Below are 27,246 nucleotides of genomic sequence, written 5' to 3' on the forward strand. Positions count from 1 at the left end.
ATGTGATTTTAGAAGGTCTTTGAAGGTGGAGAAAGTTGTGGTCTGTAGGATGTGAAGTGGGAGACAGTTCCAGGCCAGAGGGAGGATGTGGGCTAGGGGTCGATGACAGGATAGATGAGATGGAGGTACAGAGAGTAGGTTGGTATTAGAAAAGCAAAGTGTGTGGGTTGGATTGGTAGTAGGAAATCAGAAGGTAAGGTAGGAGAGGGGAAACATCCTCCGTCCTTGTCTACTACCCTCCAGCTCATGCCTTTCATGCCTTGGACTCCGTTCATTCCAACACTCTCTATGCCTCATTCTCAGCTCTCTTGATGCTGGCCTGTTGCTCTGGGTCTCCATCCAGTCTGGAATTCAATCCCCTTCACATTTGGCCGATCCCAGTTCTCCCTATCAGCATGGCTCTCTTGGAATCCAACCTCTTGCAGAAAGCCTTCCACAACCAATCCACAACCAATCTCTCATCTCCCCAATATATTTCCCCCCCACTGCCACTTTACGTCACTTGAACACTTGGGTACTCACCCACTCCTTCCCCTTTCCCCCACACTAGCCCAAAGACTTGTCCTAGTCTCCCTCAATTATTGCATCAGCCTCCTCACTGACATCCCTGCCTCCAGCCTCTCTCTTCTCCAGTCCATAATTCACTCTGCTGCTGGGCTCATTTTTCTAATACAATGTTCTGTGTATATCTCCTCACTCCTCATAACCCTCTAATGATTGTCCATTCATCTCCATCAGACATAAACTCTTAACCATTGGCTTTAAAGCAGTCAATGATTTCTCTCCCCCTTACCCTCGTTACTCTCCCCTATAACCCAGCCCTTAGAAGCCACTCCTCCTCAGGAATTTACTCTACTGTCTGTCTCCTGCACTAGATTGTAAGCACCTTGAGGCCAGGGATTGTGTCTTTCCATTCTATTGTACTCTCCCAAGTGCTTAGTGCAGTGCTCTGCACACAGTATACCCTCAAGAAATACCACTGATAGATTAATGTTTAATTGGTCAAAAAGGGACTGGATGAGAGCACGCAGATGGTTTAGCGCAACCTACCTTCACTACTAAAAAAAAGTGCGTGCCCTGCTGATGGTGAGATATAATACGCTAATTAAGTAGGCAGCCCAGGATATTGGTTTTCTAGGCGCTGAATCAATCCCTTTGCTTCCCTGCCTTTGATTGCTTTATAAGATCATGCATAAAGTCAGTGGACATAAATACATTGACTCAAATGCCAAGCGGTTTTGAGTGAACAATCATTTCATCATATTCTCTTGGAGAAGCAGCATGGTTAATGGATAGTGGACTCAATAGTATGCATTGAGTGCCTACTATATACACTTACTCTGTACTCAGCACTTGGGAACTGAGTATAGTTAGAAAACACATTCCCTGCCCTCAAGCAGCTTGCACTCTAGTGGGGGAGGATACACCATTGCCCCCCAAAAGTGAGCTCCAGACCCCCAAAATAGCAAAATATCACATTCCTGGAGGGTATAAACCCCATAACCGTTTTCTCACTCTCTCTAGCACCTGCAAGCCTCACGCTTCTGTGCATCGCTTGCTTTATGCATTTATTCTCTCTCCTCCCACACCATCTTCCCCTCCTCAGACTCAGGGGTTGGTCTTTGATCTCCTCCTTTTTTTCTCTGACCCCTTTCTTCACCACTCTGCCTGTGTGTCCTATATTCTTGAGCTTTCTCCTTTTGATCTATGCAGAAAAGACTATATCTCTAGTAGAGTGGCAACCCCTGAACCTATAGACACAAAGCCTTGAATAGCATTCAAACGGTTTAATAGCAGGTCTGCTGGATTTCCAGCAGTTGAAAATCAACCACTCGTGGCTTTAAGGCAGAGCGTTCTTTTGATGGGGTCTCTAAACTAAGGGCACGGCAACTTCCATTTTACTCGGGATTTCACTGGCTGTGGACCTCTAGTACCTATGCTTCCCTTTCAATTACCTTTTCTTGTAAAAATATTAGACTTGCTTAGCATTATCCAGACTTTATTGCTATTATTCACATCATCCAGTGTTTAGTCCAGTGCTTAATAAATGCTGTAATTAGTACAGTTATTTGAGAGGAACTCTAAGAGAAACAAACCATACCTATTCTAAACAAAATATACATATACCAATTATTCTAGTTCTTTTTCCTTTGGGAGCCTCCCAAGAGGGATGGGTATTTGAACATCCCAAGCGGGAGTGGAAAGAGCGCAGGATTGGGTTCTTCTCCTAGTTCTGCCACTGCCCTGCTGGGCGACCTTGGGCAAATCACCCAACCTCTTTGTGCCTCGGTTTCCTCCTCTATAAAATGAAGATGCGATATATGCTCTCCCTCCCCCACTTAGACTCATCTGGGTTGAACTGTGTCCAATCCCACCATTTTATACCTATGACAGCAAATAGCCCAGTGCCTAGGGCGTAGCACCTAATTAATACCATAATGACGATTTCATTATTTAGAAACAAATACCCAGCAGCAGTTGCAAGAAAGAAACAGAAGCAGTTGGTTGATTTTGCAGCACTCTGTTGGTGGAACCTCTTTAAGTGCTAACCTGTAGTGCAGGCTTCAGTTCTCATGAGATCCAGACAAAAAACCAGTTGGGTTAGAAATCAGACACCTATAGTTAAAGAAAGGCACTTTCCATTGGAATTCTGCCAATGATTGTTAGAGCAGAACCAAAAAAACACTATTAAAATTTTCTCCAATGACCTGGTGGACCACCTCACACTCTATTAAAAAGGAAATCATAATCTACTCAAAAAACATGACTGTGTTCCTGCCCACGAGGGGAGCAGGAAGTAACCTATTTTCATTTATATGAAAGAATTCTCAAAGGTGGTTTTGTAACCGCAAATCCAGGTTTACCTAGAAAAGCGTGTTGATTTTGAGAGTGGGGTGGGAAAGAAGAACCATTCCTGTCCAGGATGTTAAGTGCAGTCTTGGCGTTTTGCACAATGTAATGGAAAATTTGATCTGTTAGGAAAGATGAAAGACACTGAGAATGTTTGGCCTAGATAAGAACAGAAGAAAAACCATGACTGAATCAGACCAGGGGTCCCTCCTGCTCAGTGTACTGTCTCTGTAAGGGGGCAGCAGAATATTTATGCTCTGCACATACTAAGTACTCAATAAATACCATTGATTGATTGCTTTCCTGGAATAGTGTGGTGGCCATTCTCCTTGACATCCATCCTGTTGATTTTATCATTCACTATCCCTAAAGTTTCCTTCTAAATCCCTTCTTTGCAATTTCAATCAATCGTGGTATTTATTAAGTGCTTGTTCTGTGCCAAGCACTGTATTAAGCACTTGGGAAAGTACAATACAACAGAGTTGATAGCTGTGATACTGACCACAGGGAGCTCATAGTTTGCAGGGTGGTACAAACATTTTCCTCTAGTAACCCATTATGGACCACTCACCCATGTATGTATGCAAACCTTTCTTAACCTACTGATAAATTGCCTTGATATGAACCTATCCTTTTCAGTCTTCAGTAGAGCCTCTCTTTTTCTATTTTTTTCCTTCCTTTTCTCTCTTCTTTCTTTACTCTCTCCTTTCTGCACCTCTCCCCCTTCCTCTTTTGCACAGCATAGTACAAAGCACTGTGGGAATTTTCAAAAGAACTGTAATGTGCTTTCCCTGCCTTTGATTGCTTTATAAGATCATGCATAAAGTCAGTGGACATAAATACATTGACTCAAATGCCAAGCGGTTTTGAGTGAACAATCATTTCATCATATTCTCTTGGAGAAGCAGCATGGTTAATGGATAGAGCTGGGCCCTGCCATTGTCTGCTGTATGACCTTGGGTAAGTCACTTAACTTTTCTGTGCCTCAGTTCCCTCATCTGTAAATTGGGGATTGAAACTATGAACTCCATGGGCGACATGGACTTTGTCCAACCTTTGCATCTACCTCAGTGCTTAGTATAATGTCTGGCATATAGTAAGTGCTTAAGAAATACCATAAAGAAGAAGAAAGAGAAGAAAAGCCCTTCTTTCAGGACAACTTGTAATGCTCAGTCATCTCTGCTCCTCAGCTTTTGTCTTTCTAAAATGAAGAGTGCCCATCTTTACAGTGTACCAAAACAACAAAGCTGCTATATCTGATCATCTTTGGGAATGGAGAAGAAGAGATGGGTTAGGGATGATTTTTATACCAGCCTCAAGTGTAGGAAAGATTACTACAAAGGAGGACACTGATTCACCCTAATAATAATTGTGGTGTTTGTTAAGCACTTACTATGTGTCAATCACTGCAATAAGCACTGGGAGAGATACCAGGTAATCAGGTTCCACATGGGGTTCACAGTCTAAATAGGAGAGGAGAACAGGTATTGAATCTCCATTTTACAGATGAGGAAAGTGGGGCACACAAGTGAAGTGACTTGCCCAAGGTCACACAGGAGATTTGACAAATCTGGGATTAAGACCCAGGTCTTCCGACTCCCAGGCCCATGCTCTATCCATTAGGCCGTGCTACTTCTCACCATTACCAAAGAAAAGAGGACAAGAGAAACGGGACATACAGTACAATACGAAGAGATAGAAACAAGGAATCATACTCTGATTAGAGGAGAGGTTGTGCAGGCTGCCCATGGAGAACATATGTTGAAAGGATCTTTATACAGGTACGGGCTAGAGCAGAGGTCTTCTTTAGGATTTTTGATTCTCTGAGTTTCAAGACCCTCTTACTGGTGTGGCCTAGAGGAAAGAGCCTGGGCTTGGGAGTCATGGGTTGGGAAAGAGAGGAAGGAGGATAGATCTACCAGGAGGAAAAACTCCTGTCGGGTGGACAGGATCAGAAGCACCACAGGGATAGAGGAGATAGATTCACCATCCTCCTGCCAGCTTCAGCCAATCCCTGTCCGCCCATTTCTCAGCAATCCCTTACCATCCTCGACCCCATTCCCTTTCCCAGATGCCCGTTTCTTGCTCCCCCAATTGGGAGAAGTGATTGCCGGGATTAGGGAAGTAAATGATTCAGGGGCAATGGGGGCCGCAGGAGAAATAAGCTTAGGCCCCCGAAGCTGCAGATGTGGATGATCAGGATGATCAAGTATTGCTTCCTGTTCTGCTCTTTCTCCCCACTCCTGGCTCTTCTGACTCTGCAAGGGGGAGTGTGCGGTGAACTCATACTTACAGGTGAGAAATGGCATGGCCTAGTGCATAGAGCACAGGCCTGGGACTCAGAAAAACCTGGGTTCTTATCCCAGCTCCCTTACTTGTCCCCTGTGAGGCCTTGGGCAAATCATTTGTCTTCTCTGGGCCTCAGTTACCTCATCTGTAAAATGGGGATTAAGACTGTGAACCCCATGTGGGACTTGGACCGTGTCCAACCTGATTAGCTTGGATCTATTGCAGCATTTAGGTGTCTGGCCCATAGTAAGCGGTTAACAAATACCATTTTCTTTATTAAAAAGGTGACACTCGGCTCTTCTGGCTGGGAAAATGCTGCTTCTATAGATGATCAAAGTAATTGAAAAGTTGCAAATGAGTTTTAGTATAAACAACTGCAGTAAATGCTGTCAGGAAAAAATAAGGCAAATTACAACACCCCATGATGATGGACACCAGGTTATCAGTCATGACTCACCAGTCACCTTTGGATGTTATTTTAAAATGCCTTTCCCTGTGGACTGTAATCTCTCTGTGGGCAGGAATCATGTCTACCAACTCTGTTCCTCTGTACTCTTCCAAGTCTTAAGTACAGTGCTCTGTGCACAGTAAATGGTCAGAAAGTACCATGGATTGATAATGAATACCAGCCCGATGTCTGGCCAACCAAATGCCAGGCATCATTAGAGAGAGATAGAAAACAAGAGGCTGTTAACAAATAACAGTGATATTTGTTAAGTGCTTATTATGTTCCAAACACTGCACTAAACCCTGGAGTCAGATACAAATTAATCAGGTCAGACACAGTTCATCCACCCCTGGAGTTATGGAGTGTGGTCGGGTCAACTCATTTTAGAAAGGACAAAATACATCTGGAGGCGGAACAAAGCGAGAGCAGGACAGAACACTTTTCTTTTGAGAAGATGCTAAAAGAGGGAGGACTCTTCAGTCTGGAAACACACGGGCAGAGAGGGGCCATGAGTGAAATCTGTAATATCACAAGCGCGTGGACAGGACGAACAAGGAATTATTGCCTACGATATCCCATGACACCAGGATGAGGGTGGAACCATTGAAAATTGAAAATGGTCCGTCCAAGAGAAAGGAAAGCACGTCTTCACACAGTGGGTGGGAAACATATGGAATTTGTTACCACAGGAAGATATGCAGCTGAAAAGAACAACATGTTCTAGAGGAGGTTGGATGTATTCATGGATAGGACATGGGGTTCATAGTCTTAATCCCCATTTTCCTGATGAGGTAACTGAGGCGCAGAGATGGTCAACTCAAGGTAACGTTGGGGGCACAGAGGGGGAAAAATAGGAATGATAAAGAGCACATCCCCAAGCATTAGGAATTATGTAAATGATCAAATAGTTCCTTAGTGATTCCTGATGTCACTCTGACACAAATATTGGACTCTCCATTAATCACTCAATTAATCCAGGGCATTTATTGAGCATTTGCTGTTGAGCACTACCTTCATAGACTTTAAGTGTCTTGTGAACAGGGATCGCCTCTATCAACTCTATTGTATTGTACTCTCCCAAGAACTTAGATAGTGCTCTCCACACAGAAAGCACTCAGTAAATACCATTGGTTGACTGATTGCAGAGCACTGTTGTAAGGGCTCAGGAGCACACTATGGTAAGTAGTTATGTTTCCTATCCTCAGGGAGCTGACAGTCAAGCAGGGGAGAAGAGTTTAAATAGCACCATCTCTGACTGTACTCCAATTCATCTCCTTTAGGAAATCCCCAGAAGCATCTCACAGAGGTCAAGCATCATGGGAATTTTCTGAGCTTGGTGGACCAAGTTCCTCCTCTCTGGCATACTGATAAGTCACCCAGAGATTATAGGTCAAACATCCCTCGTACTGGAGAGAAGGGTTGATCTGTGGATTAGCTCTGACTTCAGAATGCTTTTAGCAAATTCTAAATGTGATTGTGAATTTGAAAGAGTGGGGATTTCAAGAAGGGACTTTCTGTAGTTCTTGAAATATTTACCACTGATCCCACTAAGTAAATGATGTTACAGTCTGTGCATATTTTGTTTGTCACTTCCACTCTGGCTGTTCTTTATGATATTTGTAAAGAACTTACTATGTGCCAGGCACTGGACTAAACTTGGGGTCGATACAAGCTAATCAGATTTGACACAGCCCATACCCCACTTGGGGCTCACAGTCTTAATCCCCATTTTACAGGTGAGGGAACTGAGACCCAGCAAAGTCAAGTGACTCACCCAGGATTACATACCAGACAAGTGGCAGAGCTGAGATTAGAACTCAGAAATCCTTCTGACTCGCAGGCTCGTGCTGTCTCCACTAGGTCACCCTGCCTCTCAGTCTTCTGTTACCATCAATGCTTGTTTCGTGATCATCAGAACACAGTGTAAGCTCTGGCACTAAACTTTCCCACCACCTTGTTCTCTTCTCCGTTGATTTTAAAACCGTTGTGAGCTGTTGCTCCATTAACTTAAAGGGAAATATAAATTTAGAAATGGAGTGTGACAGGGCTTCTTCCCAAGCTTACTGTGAGTGCAGTCTCCACCAGCCAGCAAATGACATATCAGCATGCAGTCTGCTGAGCCCGGTTCTGGGTGGGTGATGGTCTGTGTTGGTGCTTTTGAAGTCACAGGTCATCCATAGAGCTATCAATCTATTCTCCATCCACTTTGTTAACCGATACAAGGGGCACCAGATAGAAAGCACTGAGAAGTGAATAATGACACAAAGATCACAAAGAGCCCAAGTGCTTAGCAGCATGGTGTAGTGGATAGAGCACAGGCCTGGGAGTCATGGGTTCTGATTCCGGCTCCATCACATGTCTCTTGTGTAACCTTGGGTAAGTCACTTCTCTGTGCCTCAGTTACCTCATCTGTAAAAAATGGGGATTAAGAGTGTGAGCCCAATTTGAGACAGAGACTTTTTCCAACCTGGTTAACTTATATCTATCCCAGCATTTAGAACACTGCTTGGCACATAGTAAGCACTTAACAGGTACCATACTTATTATTATTATTGCTTGGCACATAGTAAGTGCTTAACAAATACCATTGTTATTATTATTGATAATAGTAATACAGTTTTCTGCACACAGTAAGTGCTCAGTAAATACTGTTGTCACTGTGGGAAGGGAATGTGTCTGTTCATCGTTGTATTATACTCTCCCAAGTGCTTAGGAGAATGCTTTGCACACATAAGCTCTCAATAAATGTGATTGAATGAATGAATGAGTGACCGATTGATTAACAAATAGCAGAGTCAATTCATTAAGACTGGCCGTATTCTTGCTGCTTATCTCCACTGAGTGGGTCTTGCTGCCGTTCCCTCCGCAGAGCCGGTGCCAACAGCGAGACAGAGAGCGAAGCCGGCGACATCATGGACCAGCAGTTCGAGGAGATCGACAACAAACTGAACTCTGTGTCAGACCCCACCGGCTTTCTGAGAATGGTCAGCAGGAATAACCTTTTTAACAGGTGAGTGGGCAGATCCGCTCCCTTGTCCGGCTCTAAATCCATCTGCTTCCGGTGAGAATAGTATGGAACCACTACTTGATATTTAGGAGCCTATCACGCGACAACTCACCCATCAACCGCTTCCCTGACCCATTCCCCGAGTCACAGGGCACCCGGCTCCATGTGAAGCTTGGGGGAAAATCATCCCAGCTGCCCTACGTGCGGTCTGTTTCTACGCTGCTGGAGTGAGCACCGGAGTCCGCTGGAATAAGGCAGTGGGTCTTTAACATACCCAGAAATATCCCCTGGTGGGTGTTACAACAGCGACTGCTGCCTTGACCGGCCTTTCAGCCGGTATTTACTAACTCTGTCCCAAACCCTCCAAGTGATCCTGGCTAGACGAAAGAACAGTGATGGAACTGTCCTGTTGCTTCAAGCCTTATTCTCCGTTGTCTATGTCAGAGGGTTTGTCGAAGCTTCAAAGAGCATTTTCTTTTTCCATTATCCTCAGGGTGGTTTTCAGGAAGGGGTCCTTACTGATTTCAGAAGGAAAGTGAGTCTTGGGAACTTCCAAATGGAAGAATAACTCATTTTCTCATCCATCTGACACTCCCCCCCGGTTTTAGACCGTCAGGACATAACACAGAGACTCTGCTCCATCCCCACAACTTATATAGTTGAAAGAACATATCGGAGTCAGGGAGGGAGGGAGGGAGGCAGGCAGCTGTCGCTCCATTTAGTGGTTCCCTAGCAACGGACGGGCAGTAACATTTTCCTGGTCCTCACCCCGAGGTGCAGCTGACATTCTCTCAGGGTCCCTGCCTCAGATGAAAGGGCTCACTCGACTTTGGAGCAAGAGGGTAGGGAGGGGATTTCTCCAGTGGAACAGGTAAGAGGAAGTGGAAGAGGAGAGACCGCTCTGAGACAGAAGAGCAGAAGGGTGATATTTGGGAACTTTGATGCTTAGGGTATCTTTTTTTCTGCCTCATTTTGTAATATGCCTTTTCCTTTCATCATTTTGCCGTCAGGATGAGAAACATTCAATCCTATTCATTCAGTCGTATTCATTGAGCAGTTACTGTGTGCAGAGTATTGTAGTGAGTGCTTGGGAGAGTATACTATAACTATAACAATCAATGAGCTCATATCCCAGAGGAGGAGACAGGTGTTAATAGAAAAAAATAAATGAAAGATGTGGACATAAGTGCTGTGGGGCTGGGAGGGGGAAATGAATAGAAGGAGCCAGTCAGGGCAACCCAGAAGGGAGTGGGAAAAGAGGAAAGGAGGGTTTAGTCAGGGAAGGCCTGTGTCTTCGTGCAGGCCGACCTAGTTGAGCCACAAAACTAGATGGGTGGGTGGAGAGAGAGTCCAGGGGTTAAGATACTGGAACCTACAGCCCGGTTAAAAGGAAGTGGAAACTTTGATATTTTCTTTCCAACCTAGTGATCTCATTTCCAGCCTTGCCCTGACTGGTATTCCAGAGTCCTGAGAGCCAGTGCCCTGTGACTAGAAACAGAGCGATTTTCCGTTTCAATGATCTGAAGCTGTCCCCGGCCTGACTTTGGGGTCTGTGTAAGTTGGAAGAGCAGCAAGATAGAAGAAGGAGCCTGAAAAAGTAGGCAGAGGCAGGAATGGCCCTGACAATATAGGTTCACCTAGCAGGGTTCACACAGCTGCCTTACCGAAATGATGTGATATTTCAAAACAATTGAGTGCATAAGTTCAAGATACCGCAGCCAGCCACTATTTCAGCCAGGAAAATAAACATTTACCCTGGGTCTAAAACAATTGAGAGGGGGCCCAAAGACTAGGAGGCGGGCGGGAGGCCCCCGTTCTGTGCCTCTCCGTCCTACTCCCTTCATTTTCTAGGAAATGGATTTTTGTGGCGAAGTCTGGGTATGCCAGCTGCAGTGATTTGGAGAGCAATGGGACATGAAGACAAGAAGGAGAAGTGGTCAGAGTGAGTAGAACTGGAATATATTGATGATTTGGAATCACCTTATAGGTGAGGAGTCCAAAATGAGTTTATAGGAAGGGAAAATTAAAGGAAAAGTTGGGTTGTTAAATGGAACTCCCCTAACCAATAGGTTGGATATCAGAGAGCTACCAGTACCCTGGTTTTCTAAGCATCCCATGGCCACTATCAAAGGGTCAACACTGGCCCGTAATGACCAGTGTAGTTATGGACCGCTGTAAATATGAAGGATTACTCTATTGTCATAGCGATGATGAATTGAAGTTACGGGAGTCCTGGAGGGGTCATTTCAAGGCGGTGACGTTGTAAGGTCCACGGAGTCTTCTTCATCTGGGGATCTGATTTTGTTCGTTGTCCCCTAAAATTTATCAGGAATTATTAGTGCCAACACAATGGGGAAGACTGGCAGAGGGCATATGGCAGTGGTATTTCCGAGTACATATCAGAATTCAGTCCATCAGTCATTGGTATTTATTGAGCTCTTACTGTGTACAGAGCACTGTACTAAGTTCTTTGGAAAAGTCAATATGCTAGAGTTGGTAGACATGATCCCTGCCCTCAAGGAACTCACAATCTCTGGGAAATTGACCTTGAGCCCACCCCTGCTCCTTGAGTGACACTTGAGGCCAACCAAAAGTTCCCTCTTTAAACCAGAAGCTGCAGACTTAGGACAGGGTAGACCCTTTAATAATAATAATGATGATGGTGTTTGTTAAGCACTTACTAGGTGCCAGATACTGTTTGAAGCATTGGGGAAGATAAAAGAAAATCAGGTTGGACATAGTCCCTGTCCCACGTGGGGCTCACAGACTTAATCCCCAATTTAGAGATGAGAAGAGGTGAAGTGACTTGCCCAGGTTCACACATTAACAGGTGGCGGAGGTGGGCTTAGAACCCATGACCTTCTGACTCCCAGTCCCTTGCTCTATCCACTACACCCTGCTGCTTCTCTAGACTGTAAGCTCATTGTGGGCAGCAGGTGCATCTGTTTATTGTTATATTGTACTCTCACAAGCACTTAATACAGTGCTCCGCACACAGTAAGCTCGTTGATATTTTCTTTCCAACCTAGTGATCTCATTTCCAGCCTTCCCCTGACTGGTATTCCAGAGTCCTCAGAGCTGGTGCCCTGTCACTAGAAACAGAGCGATTTTCTGTTTCAGTGATCAGAAGCTGTCCCTGGCCCGACTCTGGGGTCTGGGTAAGTTGGAAGAGTAGCACCTAAGGAGTGAAAATCAGAAAAAAAAAATTTGATTTTTTTGATAAAATCAAAGATACTAGGAGAAAAGTGATTGAATGTTTTTTCCTCTTTTCCCTTGCCATTACACTGTTTTATACACACACACACCACACACACACACACCCTTAGCGGTTTTCAATCCCAAGCATAAACAAACCCCGCACCTCATGCTGACTTCCCAGGACCAGCTGCCCAGAGCTGCCTGTCATTCCCCTCTGCTGCCCCGTCTCCTGCATGGAGTTACTTGTTTCCATATTGCTGAACAGGCGGGAGCCTCTGTGTGAGGGGCAGCGGGGGCTGCGTTAAATCCCACAGGCAGGCGGAGAAGCCAGGGACACGGGTCGCCAGACCCTATCAGCTTCCCCATCTGAAACCACATTCCCCTTTTCACAGTCTGGGCCTCGCAGGGATCCCGGCATAGGCAGTTTGCATACAGCCACCCACAGCAAAGTGCAAGATCGATCCAACCACAGAGCAGAAAATAACACAGCTCAGAGGTTCCTGTAGAGCATTCAGGCACTGGGCCTTTCCAGGGTGATCTCTGCCAAATCCATTTATTGAGAGGGCTGTGAGCTCTACGACTGCCCTAGCACGACACCCAGAATCCCAGGCAAAGGAACTCGCCACGGTGTGCGCAGAGTTAAAATAGGTCCTCTTCCAAAGAAAATCACTATGAGCAGGGCATTCAGGGAAGAAAGGTACCCTCATCTTCCAGACTCTCTATGAATGGATTCCTCGGCAGTGTCAACAAAGCCTCAGTTTGTAAATAAGGGATAAACAATACCGTGGCCTATTTGAAAAAACATTTTAAACCGGGCTCTGACAGTGTCCCTCTGCAGGAGATTGAGACACACTATATGGTTATGGTAGAGGGGAAGGGATCTTTCACTGTTTTATCAGGTTATCATTATTACTATTATTATTATATTTGCTAAACGCTTACTGTGTGTCAAGCACTATCCCAAGCACTGGATAGATACAAGTTAATCTGGTTGGACACAATCCCTGTCTCAGATGGGGCTCACAGTCCTAAGTATGGGAGAGAACAGGCATTGAATCCTCATTTTACAGATGAGGAAACTGAGGACAGAGAAGTTAGGTGGCTTGCCCAAGATCACACACAGTTGGGATTAAAACCTAGAATCCTCTGACGTCCAAGCCCATGCTCTTTCCGCTAAACCATACTACTCCTCATTAACTCACCAGGGTATCAGATATTAAGTCAGTCAGTTGTATTTATTGAGTGCTTACTTTGTGCAGAACACAATAATAAGCTCTTTGGAGAGTACAATACAACAAAAAACAGAAACATTCCCAAGCTGTTTGAGCCATTGCATTACCTTTCTGTAGGAAAAAAACAGATTGTTGCCCTATTTTGCAGTACCACACCCACAGAAGTTATTCAGTAAATACTATTGATCGATTGATTGACAAGAAATCTTTGCCCAGGAAAGGAAACATACCATTAGACTATAACCATCCAATCTTAACAGCCCCATTTTTCTGTATGCTGTGGGGGAAATGGGGCTCAATGTAAGTCGTTTTGAGGTAGAGTGTGCAACGATGAGGTTTTCAAACAAACCATTCTTCTTCATTCGCTTTTATTGAGCACTTGTGTGCAAAGCATTGTACTAAACCCTTGGGAGAGTACAATACAACAACAGAACCATTCCTCCGCATCTCTAACCTCCACTCCCTAGTGCCATCTCCCAATTCACTCATTAATTCATTCATTGGCATCTTTATTGAGCACTTCCTATGTGCAAAGCACTGTACTAAGCGCTTGGAAGAGTACAGTATAACAATAGACACATTCCCTGCCCACAGCAAGCAATTATCCCCACATGCAAAGGACACGGGCACACCTACCCTATCCAAGCTAATTCATGCATCCATTTGGTTGTATTTATTGAGCGCTTATTGTGTGCAGAGCAGTGTTCTAAGCGCTTGGGAGAGTACAGATGTAACAATAAACAGACACATTCCCTCCCCACAGGCGAGCTTACAATCTGGGGGTCAGCGGGGTCATTCTGACCCTTACTCTTCCCTCGTACAGTTGCACATGCCCCTGTTATGCCGCACCCTCAGCAAAAGGAGCTCTTTTAAACCTCACCGTTGCACACTCTACCTCAAAACGACTTACATTGAGCCCCATTTCCCCCACAGCATACAGAAAAATGGGGCTGTTAAGATTGGATGGTTATAGTCTAATGGTATGTTTCCTTTCCTGGGCAAAGATTTCTTGTCAATCAATCGATCAATAGTATTTACTGAATAACTTCTGTGGGTGTGGTACTGCAAAATAGGGCAAATAGGGCAAAAGGTAGAACCCCGGCTCTACCACTTGTCAGTTGTGTGACTTTGGGCAAGTCACTTAACTTCTCGGTGCCTCAGTTACCTCATCTGTAAAATGGAGATTAAGACTGTGAGCCCCACGTGGGACAACCTGATTCCCCTGTGTCTACCCCAGCGCTTAGAACAGTGCTCGGCACATAGTAAGCGCTTAACAAATACCAACATTATTAAAAGGAGCCAAAGACATCTCAGTGCCACCGAGGGTACCCGAGGCCCGCCCATGCCCCCCGGTAGGAGCAGACCGTTGGAGATGAAGCCTGTTGTGAGCAGGGAATGTGCTTGTTATATTGTCTTCTCCCAAGCGCTTAGTACAGTAAGCACTCAGTAAATCCGATTGATTGATTGATGGGTTGATGAAGGCAGGTCGGCTGAGCTCCAATTCTTCCACCATCTAGCTGGTTAACGTTGGAGCGATGAAAGCCAAGTGCCACCTGCTGGAAATGAGAGGAAATGCAGCACCAATCCGTCCACCTCCGACGGGGCAAAACCCACCGAGGGACAATTATTAAGTGGCTGCATAATGATAATGGGCCTGGACGTCTAGAATCCTAATCCTCGATGGGCCAGAGATCCCAGGGATCTTTCTGGAAACCTGGAGGACCCTTCTGGGTAGCGGCAGCTGTCTCTTCCAGGAAGGATCTCTCCCTTTTCCATTCAGAGGGGATGTGAGGCCCAAAGAAAGGCCCCTTAGAAATCCAACAAGTAAGCAAATTGAAAAAATCAGATGGCACAGTTAAGCAGCACTTATCCAAACAACTCTCTCTCCCAGCGAGATGGATGCACTCAGCTGCCGAAATGGAGCCGGGGAGAAGCCAGATGTGAGCATAGGAGTGCATAATGGGAAATTCCTCCCGCGAACCCCCATTCACACCTGTCAACCACTGTGAGCCTTCTGCAGGCGACATTAGGCATCATGTGTGAATGGAACCTCTTCCATTTATCCAGTGCTTTGAGTCCCTATGTCCTTGGCACTGAGCCCAATTAAACAAGGAGGGCACTTATCAGCCAATTGTCAGCAGCAACGCAAAGGGATCAGTGGATGTGTTTGTTCACCCTGCAGCTGACACATTCCACATGTTGCATGAATCGAACGGCTCAAACCCTGTAGAAAGGTGGAAGACATCCACCACTTTCTACGTGCTGTATTTAATGAGGGGATTTGTTCATCACTTACTGTGTGCCAAACACTGTACCAAGTGCTGAGGTAGAAGATAATCAGGTTGGACACAGCTCCTGCCCACAGGGGGCTCACAGACTAAGTGACTCTGGAACTGAACTTGACTCGATGGAATGATTTTTCCCTTAGAAATCTGCATCGCTATGATTTGGAAAGAAAGCACCTATTGCATTAGAGGTAGTTAGACATAGAGGTAGTTAGTTTATATTGTTAGACATGAACATGTCTAACCTGATTAGCCTGTATCTACCCCAGAGCTTAGTACAGTGTCTGGCATAGTAGTGCTTAACAAGTACCATAATAATAATAGTATCATATTAATAACCTATACATGGAGGGAAATTGCTGGTGAAGAGTGTGTCAGCCAACAAGACAGTACTGTCCACCTAGCCTGCTTTTGCTCCACTGGTCCTGTCGAAAAGGACAGGCATTTTATCTTGGACTCTGATTTGACTAGCTATTACTAATAACAAAAATAATAACAATAGTAGTGGTATTTGCTAAGTGCTTACTATGTGCCAAACATTGTACTAAGCACTGGGGTAGGTACTAGGTAATCAGGGTGGACACAGTCCCTGCCCTACATGGGGACCACAGACTACGGTGGAGGAAAGCAGGTATTTTATCCCCATTTTACAGATGAGGAATCCGGGGCTTAGAGAAGTTAAGTGACTTGTCCAAGGACACACAACAGACAAGTGACTGAGTTGGGATTAGAATCCAGGTCCCCCGATTCCCAGGCCCAGGCTCCTTCCACTAGGCCGTGCTGCTTCTCTGAGGATTGACTAGGGGAATGTATAATAGAGTACCTTCTGTAGGATGAGAGCCCTCTAAATACTCTCTCTAGGCAACAGGGACAGGGTGGTAGCCAACTGACTACCTGTCTTTTGAATGGACCAGGGAAGAGGGGAGGAAAAAGGAAGCAGCAGAGGCCAGGGAAGAGACTGATGGGCTAGCTGGACCAGGAAAAAAAAACAATCCTTCTTCCTCTCTCAGGCCCCCCTCTTCCAGTCTGACCTGTTGCTGTCAGCAGACCTTGTTTCTGGTGGTGTCATTGCAGGTTTGGTGATTTGTGGACCACAGGGTAGGGTTCTGTTAACACCTCAGAGAAAAAGGGGATTATAAGGACAGAAATTAACTCCAGTCATCTCTCTCTCTATCCCTCTCCCTCTCCTTGCTGTCTGAGGATTTCTTCTTCCCCGGCTTGTTATCTCAGCCACCACCATACCAAGAAATCAATACCTGATTTCTACTTGAACAGAGAGGAAGAAGCTACAGTTTCACTACAGAGTGATTAATGGAAACAGTGGGGAATTTCCTAGAAAGCCAGAAGGAAAATAACATTTAGGCGGCAAGCAAAGACCATTTTACAGTAAACAACGTGAATTCTTTCTAATAATGGATGAAAATGGTTGGGTTGGGGATGAAGGAAGTTTTTTTAAAAAATTAAATTCCACTCATACATTTAGTCACTTTGTTTATATGCAGAGAGAGGAGAGAGAGAGGGAGAGAGGATTAACTGTTTTTTTTGTATGTTTAAAGAAAATCCTCCTGATGAAGTCTTTTCCATGTTTTTAGGTTAAGACGACCTATCTATGGATGACTAATAATCCACTTTATTTTGTATGTGTGTAAAGATAAGCCTTTTCTGTCCTGTTGCATTTAAGAATTAATAACTGTGATATTTGTTAAGCGTTTACTATGTGCCAAGAACTGTACTAAGCACTGGGGTAGTTTTCACATAAGCAGTTTGGACACAGTCCCTCTCCTACATCAGGTACACAGTCTAAGGGATCGGGGGAACAGGTATATAATCCCCATTTTACAGAGGAGGAAGCTGGGGTAAAGAGAAGTTAAGTGACTTGCTCAGTGTCCTAGAGCAGGTAAATGGCAGAGCCGGTATGAGAAACCAGGTCTCCTGACTCCCAGGCCCAAGCTCTTTCCACTTGGTCACGCTTCTTGTTTTTGGAGAGCAGAGCACTGTTTTCAGTACATTCTGTTTGACCCACAACCTGTGGCGAGGGGGTGGGTTGGTCTTTGTAGGGGCCAAAAATGCAGACTGTTTAACTGACTGTGACTGTCAAATGCAGAGACCCACGTCTTCCAGTGTTCTTTGTATGCAGACGTGCTTTTAGATGATAAAAGCTGCGGCTCAGGCACTGCTTGTCATACTGGCCTGCTGGCCTCTGAGAATTTAGACATCGTCTCTCCAAGAGGATGGGCACTTTGCGGTGCACTGTGGGAGATGGGATGACCCGGAGAATGTCATTTCAGGTATGCCTGGGCTTCAGTGTTAATCAAATGATGGCACCCTGGTCTCCTGGAAATAGCCATTTCCCAAATAAAGGCCTGCAATTGGACCGTCATTACCGGTCCCGACTGGCATCCTTAAGTCCTCAAGGCCCTCAGCTTGGACACTGGCTTCATTTCGGAAATAGGCCTTGGGTTGAGCACCGAAGATTGATCCAGAAGGTCGGATGGACAAATCATAAAATCAACTTGGCAAGTCGGGGACTTTCTAGGGTTCGCTGGGTCAGGAGCCAGGAACGGAGTGCCACTGGCAGCTGATTTTTCTCAGGCAGGCCTCAAGGATTTCCCCTTAATTGAATCACAAGTCTGACTTCCCCCGCTGGTGGATCCTGGAAAGTGTGACACGGAGGACTTTGTCGAGTGGTCTGGAAGATGTGGAGGGAATAGTAGGGCAGTACCTGAATTGGAGCAATCGGAAGTGACTGTCAAAAATCAGCAGCTGCTTAATCCCTGCTCTGAGGTCAGAGTTGTAGAGGAAGAAACCGTTTGCCTTTACGGGTGTAGGGGGAACTTCAATTTGACCTTTGAGTTCCCCCCAGAATTCTTAAGTGAATTATAAGGTTTCATGGCACCGAGCCCGAGTGTCAGGGGCCAACATTTGCTTTGGAGAAGCAGCGTGACCTAGTGGAAAGAGCCTAGGCCTGGAAGTCGGGAACCCTAGATTCTAATCCTGTGTCTGCTACTTGCCTGCTCTGTGACCTTGGGCAAGTCAGTTAATGTCTTCATACCTCAGTATCCTCATCTGTAAAATGGAGTTAAAATCCCTGTTTTCTCTCCCCCTCCAATTGTGAACCCCATGCAGGATAGGGAGAGCAGCTGAAATGGTTGTATCTACCCCAGTACTAAGCACAAAACTTGGCACATGAATCAATCAATCAGCAGTATTTATTGAGTACTTACTGTGCGCCAAGCACTGTTCTAGGACTTGGAAGAGTAAAGGGCAGCAGAATTGGTGGACACAGTCCCTGCCCAGAAGGAGTTTAGAGTCCTACATAGTAAGCACTTAAACAAATACCCCATTTATAATTTTTATTATTATTATCTAAAATAACATTATTAACATTATTATTGAACCTGCCCTTAGATACCAAGAGTTGAAATGACATCTACTTTTTTTGCCTAATCTACATTTCGACTGCCGCTAATTCTTTGCAGCCCTCATTCTCACTCCTGCACAAAATGTAAATAAATCCTTGGAACAGCATTCTGGGACTTCATTCAGTCAGTCAGTCCTATTTATTGAGCGCTTACTGTGTGCAGAGCACTGTACTAAGCTCTAGTAAAATACAATTCAGCAATAAAGAAAGACAATCTGTGCCCACACAGGGCTTACTTGTGTATATCCCCACAGCAATTATTTCCATAACCATAATTTATTTATATTAATGTCTGTCTCATTGTGGTCAGGGAATGTGTCTCTTATATTGTCCTCTCCCAAGCGTTTAGTACAGTGCTGTGCACACAGTAAGAGCACAATACATAAGATTGATTGATGAGGTAGAGGGGAATTAACCAAATGGTTGATTGGTAAGATGAGGAAGAGGGAAACCAGATAGTGGCTGGAGCACAGGCCTGGCAGTCAGAAGGAGCTGGGTTCTGAATCTGGCTCTGCTACTTGCCTGCTATGTGACCTTGGGAAAGTCACTTCACTTCTCTGTGCCCAGTTCCCTCATCTGTAAAATGGGGATTAATGTGGGACATAGACCGTTGTGCAATGTGATTATTTGTGTCTACCCCAGAGGTTGGTAAAGTGCCTGGCCCAGAGTAAGCACTTAACAAATGCCATTTTAAAAAAATGGAAGTGGTCATCTGCAGCTGGTCAGCGCTATGGTCTCGGTCAACGTTCATTGCACTTTGAAAATTACCTTCCCGGACAAAGAATGGGGAAATCAAGCTAGGGGCAGGAAAGGCTGTGTGTATCGGTGGGACCCGGACAGGCTGCCGAAGGCTGAGGCCAGAGGGGATTGTTTGGCTTCTAACTACAAGTTTGGCGCTGTTGACGTGCGATGAAACCCTCGTTTCCCTCTCTCCACAGGAGCTGCCAGAGCATGACAAGTTTGTTCAGTAACACTGTCTCACCTCTTAAGGATGGAACATCGTCCCTTTCTCGACGGCAGAACTCCTTCACCAAACCCCCACTACGTGCTCTCTATGACCTCCTCATAGCGCCCATGGAAGGGGTAAGTGCCTTGCTAAAGGATGGTGACTCTCTGGGGATTCTGGTGGAAGGGATGGGAAACAGCCTATTTAGGTTGAGGCAGAGCCTCCTATCAACTTCCACTATTCCTGCGCAGTAGTAGTAATAATAATTATGGTATTTGTGAAGTGCTTACTATGTGCCAAGCATTGTTCTAAGCACTGGGGTAGATACAAGATAATCAGGTTGTCCCACGTAGGGCTCACAGTCGTATCCCCATTTTACAGATGAGGTAACTGAGGCACAGAGAAGTTATGTGACTTGCCCAAGGTCACACAGCTGACAAGTGGCGGAGCCGGGATTAGAACCCATTACCTCTGACTCCCAAGCCCGTGTTCTTTCCACTGAGCCACGCTGCTTCTCACAATGGAGAAGCATTGTAGTATACTCCATTTAGAAGCTTCCTGCTTTTGATTTGATGGCATTTGCTAAAATATTGGGTCAGCGTGCCTTAGTGGAAAGAACATGGGCCAGGGAGTCAGAAGGACCTGGGTTCTAATCCTGGCTATGCCACATGTCTGCTGTGTGACCTTGGGCAAGTCCCTTAACTTCTCAGTGCCTCAGTTCCCTCAGCCATAAAATGGGGATTAAGACCGTGAGCCCCATTGGGACAGGGACTGCATCTGACCTGATTAACCTGTATCTACCCCATTGCTTAGGATAGTGCTTGGCACATAGTAAGTGCATAACAAATACAATTAAAAAAAAATTGAGGTTCCTCTGGGCATATGCCTATCACGGCAGAGACTTGGTTAGTAGCGTGGCCTTGTGGAAAGAGCACGGGCCTCAGAATCAGAGGACCTGAGTTCTAATCCCAGCTCTGCCACGTCTCTGCTGTGTGACCTTGGGCAAGTCACTTCACTTTATGTGCCTCAGTTACTTCATCTGTAAAATGGGGATTAAGACTATGAGTCACATTTGGGACATGAACTGTGTCCAACCTTGTATCTCCTCAGTGCTCAGTTCAGTGCCTGGCACAAAGTAAGTGCTTAACAAATACCATAAAAAAAAATAAAAATAAAGAATACAGCCCACCAGATGGGAATGGTCACCCACAGTCCCCTGCTCTGTAGCAGTGCTTGGACCTGTGTTGCGGGCTATCTTTCCATCTTTCCTTCTCTCCTCCCTGTTTCTGTGCGCCCCTTTTCAGTTCACCACCCCCCAGCTGTGGTTGGAGTTGGAATTTTAAAGAGAGGCTCCAAAGATTGGAACTGCCTGACAGATTCTGGAGAAACTGGTGGTCAAGATCAAATCGATCAGTCCATCACTGGTATTTATTGAGCCCTTACTGTGTGCAAAGCTCTGTTCTGAGTGCTCAGAAAAGTACAATACAGGAGAGGTGGTAGACATGCTCCCACAAGGATACGGGGTTAGGGAACTCACCCTGGGCCCAGAGTACTTAGGTAAATCAATCAATTGTATATATTAAGAACTTGTTGTTTGCAGAGCACTCTACTGAGTGCTTGGAAGAGTCTGACAGAATTAGCAGACCAGCAAATAGCTTATATTCTGCTATTTGTCCTTTCCATAATCTGCCTTCTCCTGTGGACTCAAAGCTCCTCGTGGAAGATGTTTGCATCCACCACCTCTCTTGTACTTTCCCAAAAGCTTAATGCAGTGCTCTATACCCAGTAAGCGCTCAAAAAATGCCACTGATGGAGCCGACTGATCGGAGGAGCCTGCGGTCCGCCCGTCCGGTTCTGGAGGCCCGGGCCGGTTAGAAACATACAGAGCCTTCCTCAGGAGAAACAGCTGGAATGTTTCAGGGGAGTACAGCCCTCCTCCGTGCCAACGAGGGACATTTAGGGGGGTAGAGTTGATGATTGACTTCCAACTCCCAGCCCTGTAATTGGTTTCTCCAGGACCGCGGCCTTTAAATTAGTGACCACGAGAGGGCGCAACTGCACCGTCCTCCAGAGCCGTTGAAGGAAGCCAAGTGACTGGCTCAGCTGCTTATTCTAGTAGACAATTTTGCCTTTCTTCCTTTCAGTGCAACTATCGAAAGCCAAAGTCCAAGATTATAAATCACAGACACCTCAAGACTAAAGTGATTAGCCTTTTCCTACGGGGTTTATCATTATTTGAACAACTGCCTTTGCGGGGCAACGACAGTGCGGCCGAGGGACCTGGGTCGAACAGTATGTAAAGTGGAAGAGAGTAATAGTTTACCTCTGGGCAGCATTACCTCACAGTTTGATTTAATTTTTGCTTAAGGGAGAACTTCGGTCTTGGACGCTTCTCTGAGACGGGCTGTCCTTTGCTGTCAGGAGGAAAACGGCACTTCTGTTTATCTCTAAGAAGGGCACGGTATAGGCTTGCACATCAGCCATCAGAAAAAATTAAATCAATTCTTATCCTATCCCCAAAGGAAATAAATGCCACATTAGGAAAGTTACCCAGTGTTTTGTCCGCATGAAAGGAGTTGAGTTACCACTGCTGTTTGCCTCGCTGATTAAAACCTACTGCAGCTGCATGAAGAAAAGTAACGTATGCCTAAGTCATTGCGTGGAATTCAAATTGGTCATTCAGTGATTAACCTCAGAATTTTGACCCTCATGAGAGTTTTGGCTGGCTTTTGACGTGTTTGTTTGGACACCGGGGCTCCCTCCCTCCTGCCTGGAATTCTTCCCCCTCCTCATCTAGGAGACCACTGCTTTCCCTATCTTCAGAGCCCTTCATATCTCCTCCAGGAGGACTTCCCTGATTCCCCCCGCATCCCTCTCCCCCCTGCCCCAACTACCACTCCAGCACTCAGGTAATCAGTCCCCTCTACCCTTCCTTCTTTTGCCCCTAGCATTCCTGCACATATCGGCAAATTCTGTTGCTTCCCCCTTCTCGTAGGTTATTTTAAATAATCAAGCTTATTCAGTTAATTGTATCTCTTGAGTGCTGTGTGCAGAGCACTGTATGGTCTGCTTCCCCTGCTAGATCGATTAGACTGTAGGCCCGTCAAAGGGCAGGGACTGTCTCTATCTGTTACCAATTTGTACATCCCAAGTGCTTAGTACAGTGCTTTGCACATGGTAAGCTCTCAATAAATACTATTGAATGAATAGATTGCAAGCTGTTTGAGGGAAGGGACTATCTGCTAATTCTAATGTACTCTTACTAAAGAAGTTGGGAGTACCTCACCCCAGCAGTTTCACTGAGAGAAGCAGCATGGCTTAGTGGAAAGAGCATGGGCTTGGGAGTCAGAGGATGTGGGTTCTAACCCAGCTCCATCACTTGTCTGCTGTGTGATCTTGGCAAGTCACTTCACTTCTTTGTGCCCCAGTTACCTCATCTGAAAAATGGGGATTAAGACTGTGAGCCCCACGTGGGACCTTGTATTTACTTTGTATCTACCCCAGCATTTAAAACAATGCTTGGCACATCATAAGCACTTAACAAATACCATAATTATTATTATAAAGGACTTCCCCTAGATTGTGAACTGCTTGAGGGCAAGCATGGATCCTATTTACTCTGTTGTACTTTCCCAAGCACTTAGTCTAGTTCTCTGCACATAGTTAGGGCTCAGTAAATACCACTGATTGATTGTTTGTACTGGAGCTAGCTTGCCTGTCCTACATTTGTGATTTCAATTAATTGTTGCATTTATTAAACACCAGCTATATGCAGAACACCACATGAAACTTAGGAGAATATAGTAAAACTAGAAGGTAGCATCCCTGTCCTGGAGGAGTTTAGAATCTAATGGGGGGTGACAGTCAGTTGTATTTATCGAGACTTACTGTGTGCAGAGCACTGTACTAAGCACTTGGGAGAGTATGATATAACAATAAACAGACACATTCCCTCTCCACAATGAGTTTACAGTCTGGACGGGGAGACAGACAATAAAAATAAATTAATGACAGATATGTACATAAGAGCCTTGGGGCTGGGGAGGAGGGATGAATAAAGGGAGTGAGTCAGAGTGATGCAGAAGAGAGTTGAAGAAAAGGAAAAGAGGGCTTAGTCAGGGAAGGCCATCAACTGTATATTCACAGCGAAAAGAAGAAGCAAAACAGAGATGCAACTGGTCACTGCAAAAGCAAGGAAAAATATCACAAATTAAGTGGAATAAAAAACAGATGTGTATGTGAGTGCTAAGGGAGGCTGGTGGGATGACTAGACCATAAACTCTCTGTGGGCAGGGTGATGTCTTCCAAATCTACTGTGCTCTCCCAAGGCTTAGTAGAGTGCTCTAAATATAGTAAATGCTCAATAAATACCACTGATTGATTGATAAACAGTGGATTTGAAAATACTTTCAGTTGGTTCCCTTTGCAGTGCTAAAAAAAGACTGATAAAGGGGTTTCCACTCGATTCTAGAAATACTCAAAATGGTATTCTTGGCAGAGCCCCTTCATTGTGCACAGAATTCCATTAAGCTAATTCCCTATTCCCCTATAGCAGATGTAATAGCAGAAGTGACTTTACGTCCCAGGACTTGATAGTACTGTATCATTAATACATCACTACATTGCTGATTCATATTCAGCTGGTGATCGACTATGACCCCCCCACTCTTTTTCTTCAGTTCTTGTCTCTAGCCAGTTGTCCCCCACCTCCTATGGCCGGTGGTGTTCTTTGATCCCTACAGATCCAGTTTTATACACTTCTTAAGTGAATATCATCCTGTTTTTGTCACTGTGATTTTCTCATTTGCCAGGCCATTTAGAATTTAATTCCCAAAGCCAAAACTGTTTGCCACCCTGCCCAATTGAACAGGCCTGGAAACCTAATGAGCACAGGCTCAGTTTTTTCATCCGGCTCATTAATAAAGGAATCGAACTTCCCCAGCCAACATCCCAATACCTGTCTCCTTGTGCTCTCAAATTAGACTGAAGAGTTTGACTTACTGTGTTCATACAGTGCTGGGCCTTAGATTCCAGAGAGAAGAACAAGGTAGCTTGGCACAACGGCAGAAAAAACTCACCAGGCTGCCTGATTGTTTTTTCTTTTTTCTGATTGAGACATCTGTAGCAGTGTTTAACTGAGGACTAATGCCATCCAAGGACAGCAAGCATTTTCCAAAGTGATTAGCACGAGGAAAAATGAAGGTAATTACTGGCAAGCTGTCTGTCTAACACAAAAACTGCTGGTGAGGGTTCTTAAAATAATTGTGAGATTTCCCAGGAGATAAACAGCTTGTCAATGGTGTTCTCAACTGGGTCAGGCCTGCTGAGTGGTTTGCTTTTAGTCTTACTTGAGGTTTAGATGGGCTCTGGTCCAATCCTGTGGCCTCGCACTCTGGTTTTATTCAGGAGTTACCTAGCCTTGGCTAATTCATTTAGTTTAAATTCGGTCGCAATTTTAAAATTTGCTCCAAAGTCCCGTGTCTTGAAATTCTGGTATCTGAGCACGTATTGGGATCTCTGCCCACTACGAGCTTGCACTTTTTAAAAATTTGAAATTAAGGTACAGCAGAGAAACCCTTTGCCTACCAGATTCTTCGTCAGGCACAAAGATGTTGACTAAGAGAACTTAGGTCTTTGAAAGGTGGCTGGAATTGTGCCCACTTTGTCATTTTTCATTGGGGGTGTCCTCTGCTTCTGGTGCAGTGGGGTTCATTGGCATAGTCGGGGAGACTGCCTATGGAGGTGCCCTGCCTCTTCCTTCCTCTGAGGGACATGGATAAGTAAAGAGTCCTCATGACCCCTTTGCAAGAGGCAGTGGCATGGTGGGCAAGGCCCAGCAGATCTGGGCATGGACCCATTGGTTCCCAATCCCTGGCAAGAGCCAAGGATTTCTGCCCCCACGAGTACAGGACTATTTCAAGCCCCCTCTTACTCCTACCCTTACATCCCAGCACTTAGAACAGCGCTTGGCCCATACCAAGTGCTTAAGTACCATACTTATTATTTATCTTTGATGGGGTGCCCAAATTGGTGGGGGCGGGGGTGGGTGGGGGGGGTGTCCCCAGTCCAGAATTCAGGGTAGAATAGTAATTATTATTATGGTATATGTGCCAGACACTATACTAAGCACTGGATTAGATACAAGCAAATCAGATGGACACAGTCCCTGTCCCATGTCGAGCTCACAGTCTCAATCTCCATTTTTACAAATGAGGTAACTGAGGCCCAGAAAAGTGAAGTGACTTGCCCAAGGTCACACAGCAGACAGATGACGGAGCCGGGATTAGAACCCGTGATCTTTTGACTCCCAAGCCCAGGAGCTAGTCACTAGACCAAGCTGCTTCTCTGATTCCAGGTTCCAGGACCGAGAAATGTCACTGACTGAGAACATCATAAAGGGCAGGTAGACCGTTAACATCACTGAAACAAGCCAGACGAACCCATGTCATGTTCACATCGGAGGGGGTACCCTTCTTTAGGCCTCAGAGGCCTGTGGTTGGCCAAGCTAGCAAGGGCAATTTCTTGATTCAGACCACGGTTTCTCAAGGTGTAATTGTCGGCTCATTATGGGAGAAGGAGGACTTTGTCCGTGATCTGCCACCTTCCTTCCATCACTTTGCCTAGACACATTCACCTCCAGAAGGGGCGGCTCCCTTCAGCTTTCCCCTCTCACAGGATGTCCTTGTCAATCAGTCAGTCAGTCAACCAGTCAGTCAGTGCTATTTACTGAGCTCTTACTGTGTGCAAATCCATCAATCTGTGGTATTTATTAAGCACTTAACTTGTGCAGAGCACTGTACTAAGCGCTAGGGAGAGTACAATACAGCAGAGTTGGTAAATACATTCCCGGCATACAGGAGATTATCACAAGGCTCCCTCAGCTCAGGACGAGCCACTTCAAGCCTATTAATCAGTGTTTTTTTATTGAGTACTTTCTTCTTGCAGAGCACTATGCTAAGCACAAGGGAATGTATACTACAACAGAGGTGGTAGCCACGATCCCTGCCCATAAGGAGCTTAGGGTCTACAGAAGGAGACAGGCATTCAAATAAATTGCAGTTAGGGGAAATGGAAATAAATGCTGAAGGACAAATAAATGTTGAGGTCTGTAATCTAGATTCCGGAGCTCTTTCTGGAAAGATTTGCCATTAAACTTTGGAACCTCTAGATTGTAAGCTCTATTTGGAATATGTCTGGTTATTGTTGTATTGTACTCTCCCAAGTGCTTAGTACAGTGCTCTGCACACAGTAAATGCTCGATAAATATAATTGACTTGACAGACCGAGGTTGGGTTTGTAGTTCAGAGTCCCCAAAGCGACTTTCTGCCTGGATATTTCCCTCGATGGATTTCAAAGAATGATGCAGATCCAATTCCTGGTCAGAGAGGAAATCATTTCACCTAAGAGGAATAGGGGAATAGATCTGCTCAGACCCAGTTCACCTTTCGAAAGTGGGGCATCATTTAGAGCAACCAAGAGCGAAACGGACCACCTCAAAACTATCATCCATGGTTCGTGGTACAATCCATCCAATACCTGAAGGAGTTTTTAAGAGTCAGGCTTGGACAGC

At 45.3% G+C, this 27,246-nt stretch overlaps 1 protein-coding gene across 3 annotated transcripts in view; it reads left to right on the plus strand.

Annotated features, from left to right (window-relative positions):
• Window positions 1–27,246, plus strand: part of TTC28 (tetratricopeptide repeat domain 28) — a 441,985-nt gene that overhangs the window by 387,839 nt on the left and 26,900 nt on the right. For all 3 annotated transcript variants that reach the window (XM_029049080.1, XM_029049081.1, XM_029049084.2), the window contains 2 exons: window positions 8,457–8,597; window positions 19,669–19,813. In XM_029049080.1, coding sequence (XP_028904913.1) covers window positions 8,457–8,597; window positions 19,669–19,813 — 286 coding nt within the window. The remainder of the gene's footprint in view (window positions 1–8,456; window positions 8,598–19,668; window positions 19,814–27,246) is intronic.

Source organism: Ornithorhynchus anatinus, chromosome 21 (genome assembly GCF_004115215.2).
Source record: "Ornithorhynchus anatinus isolate Pmale09 chromosome 21, mOrnAna1.pri.v4, whole genome shotgun sequence".
NCBI classification, from domain to species: Eukaryota; Metazoa; Chordata; class Mammalia; order Monotremata; family Ornithorhynchidae; genus Ornithorhynchus; species Ornithorhynchus anatinus.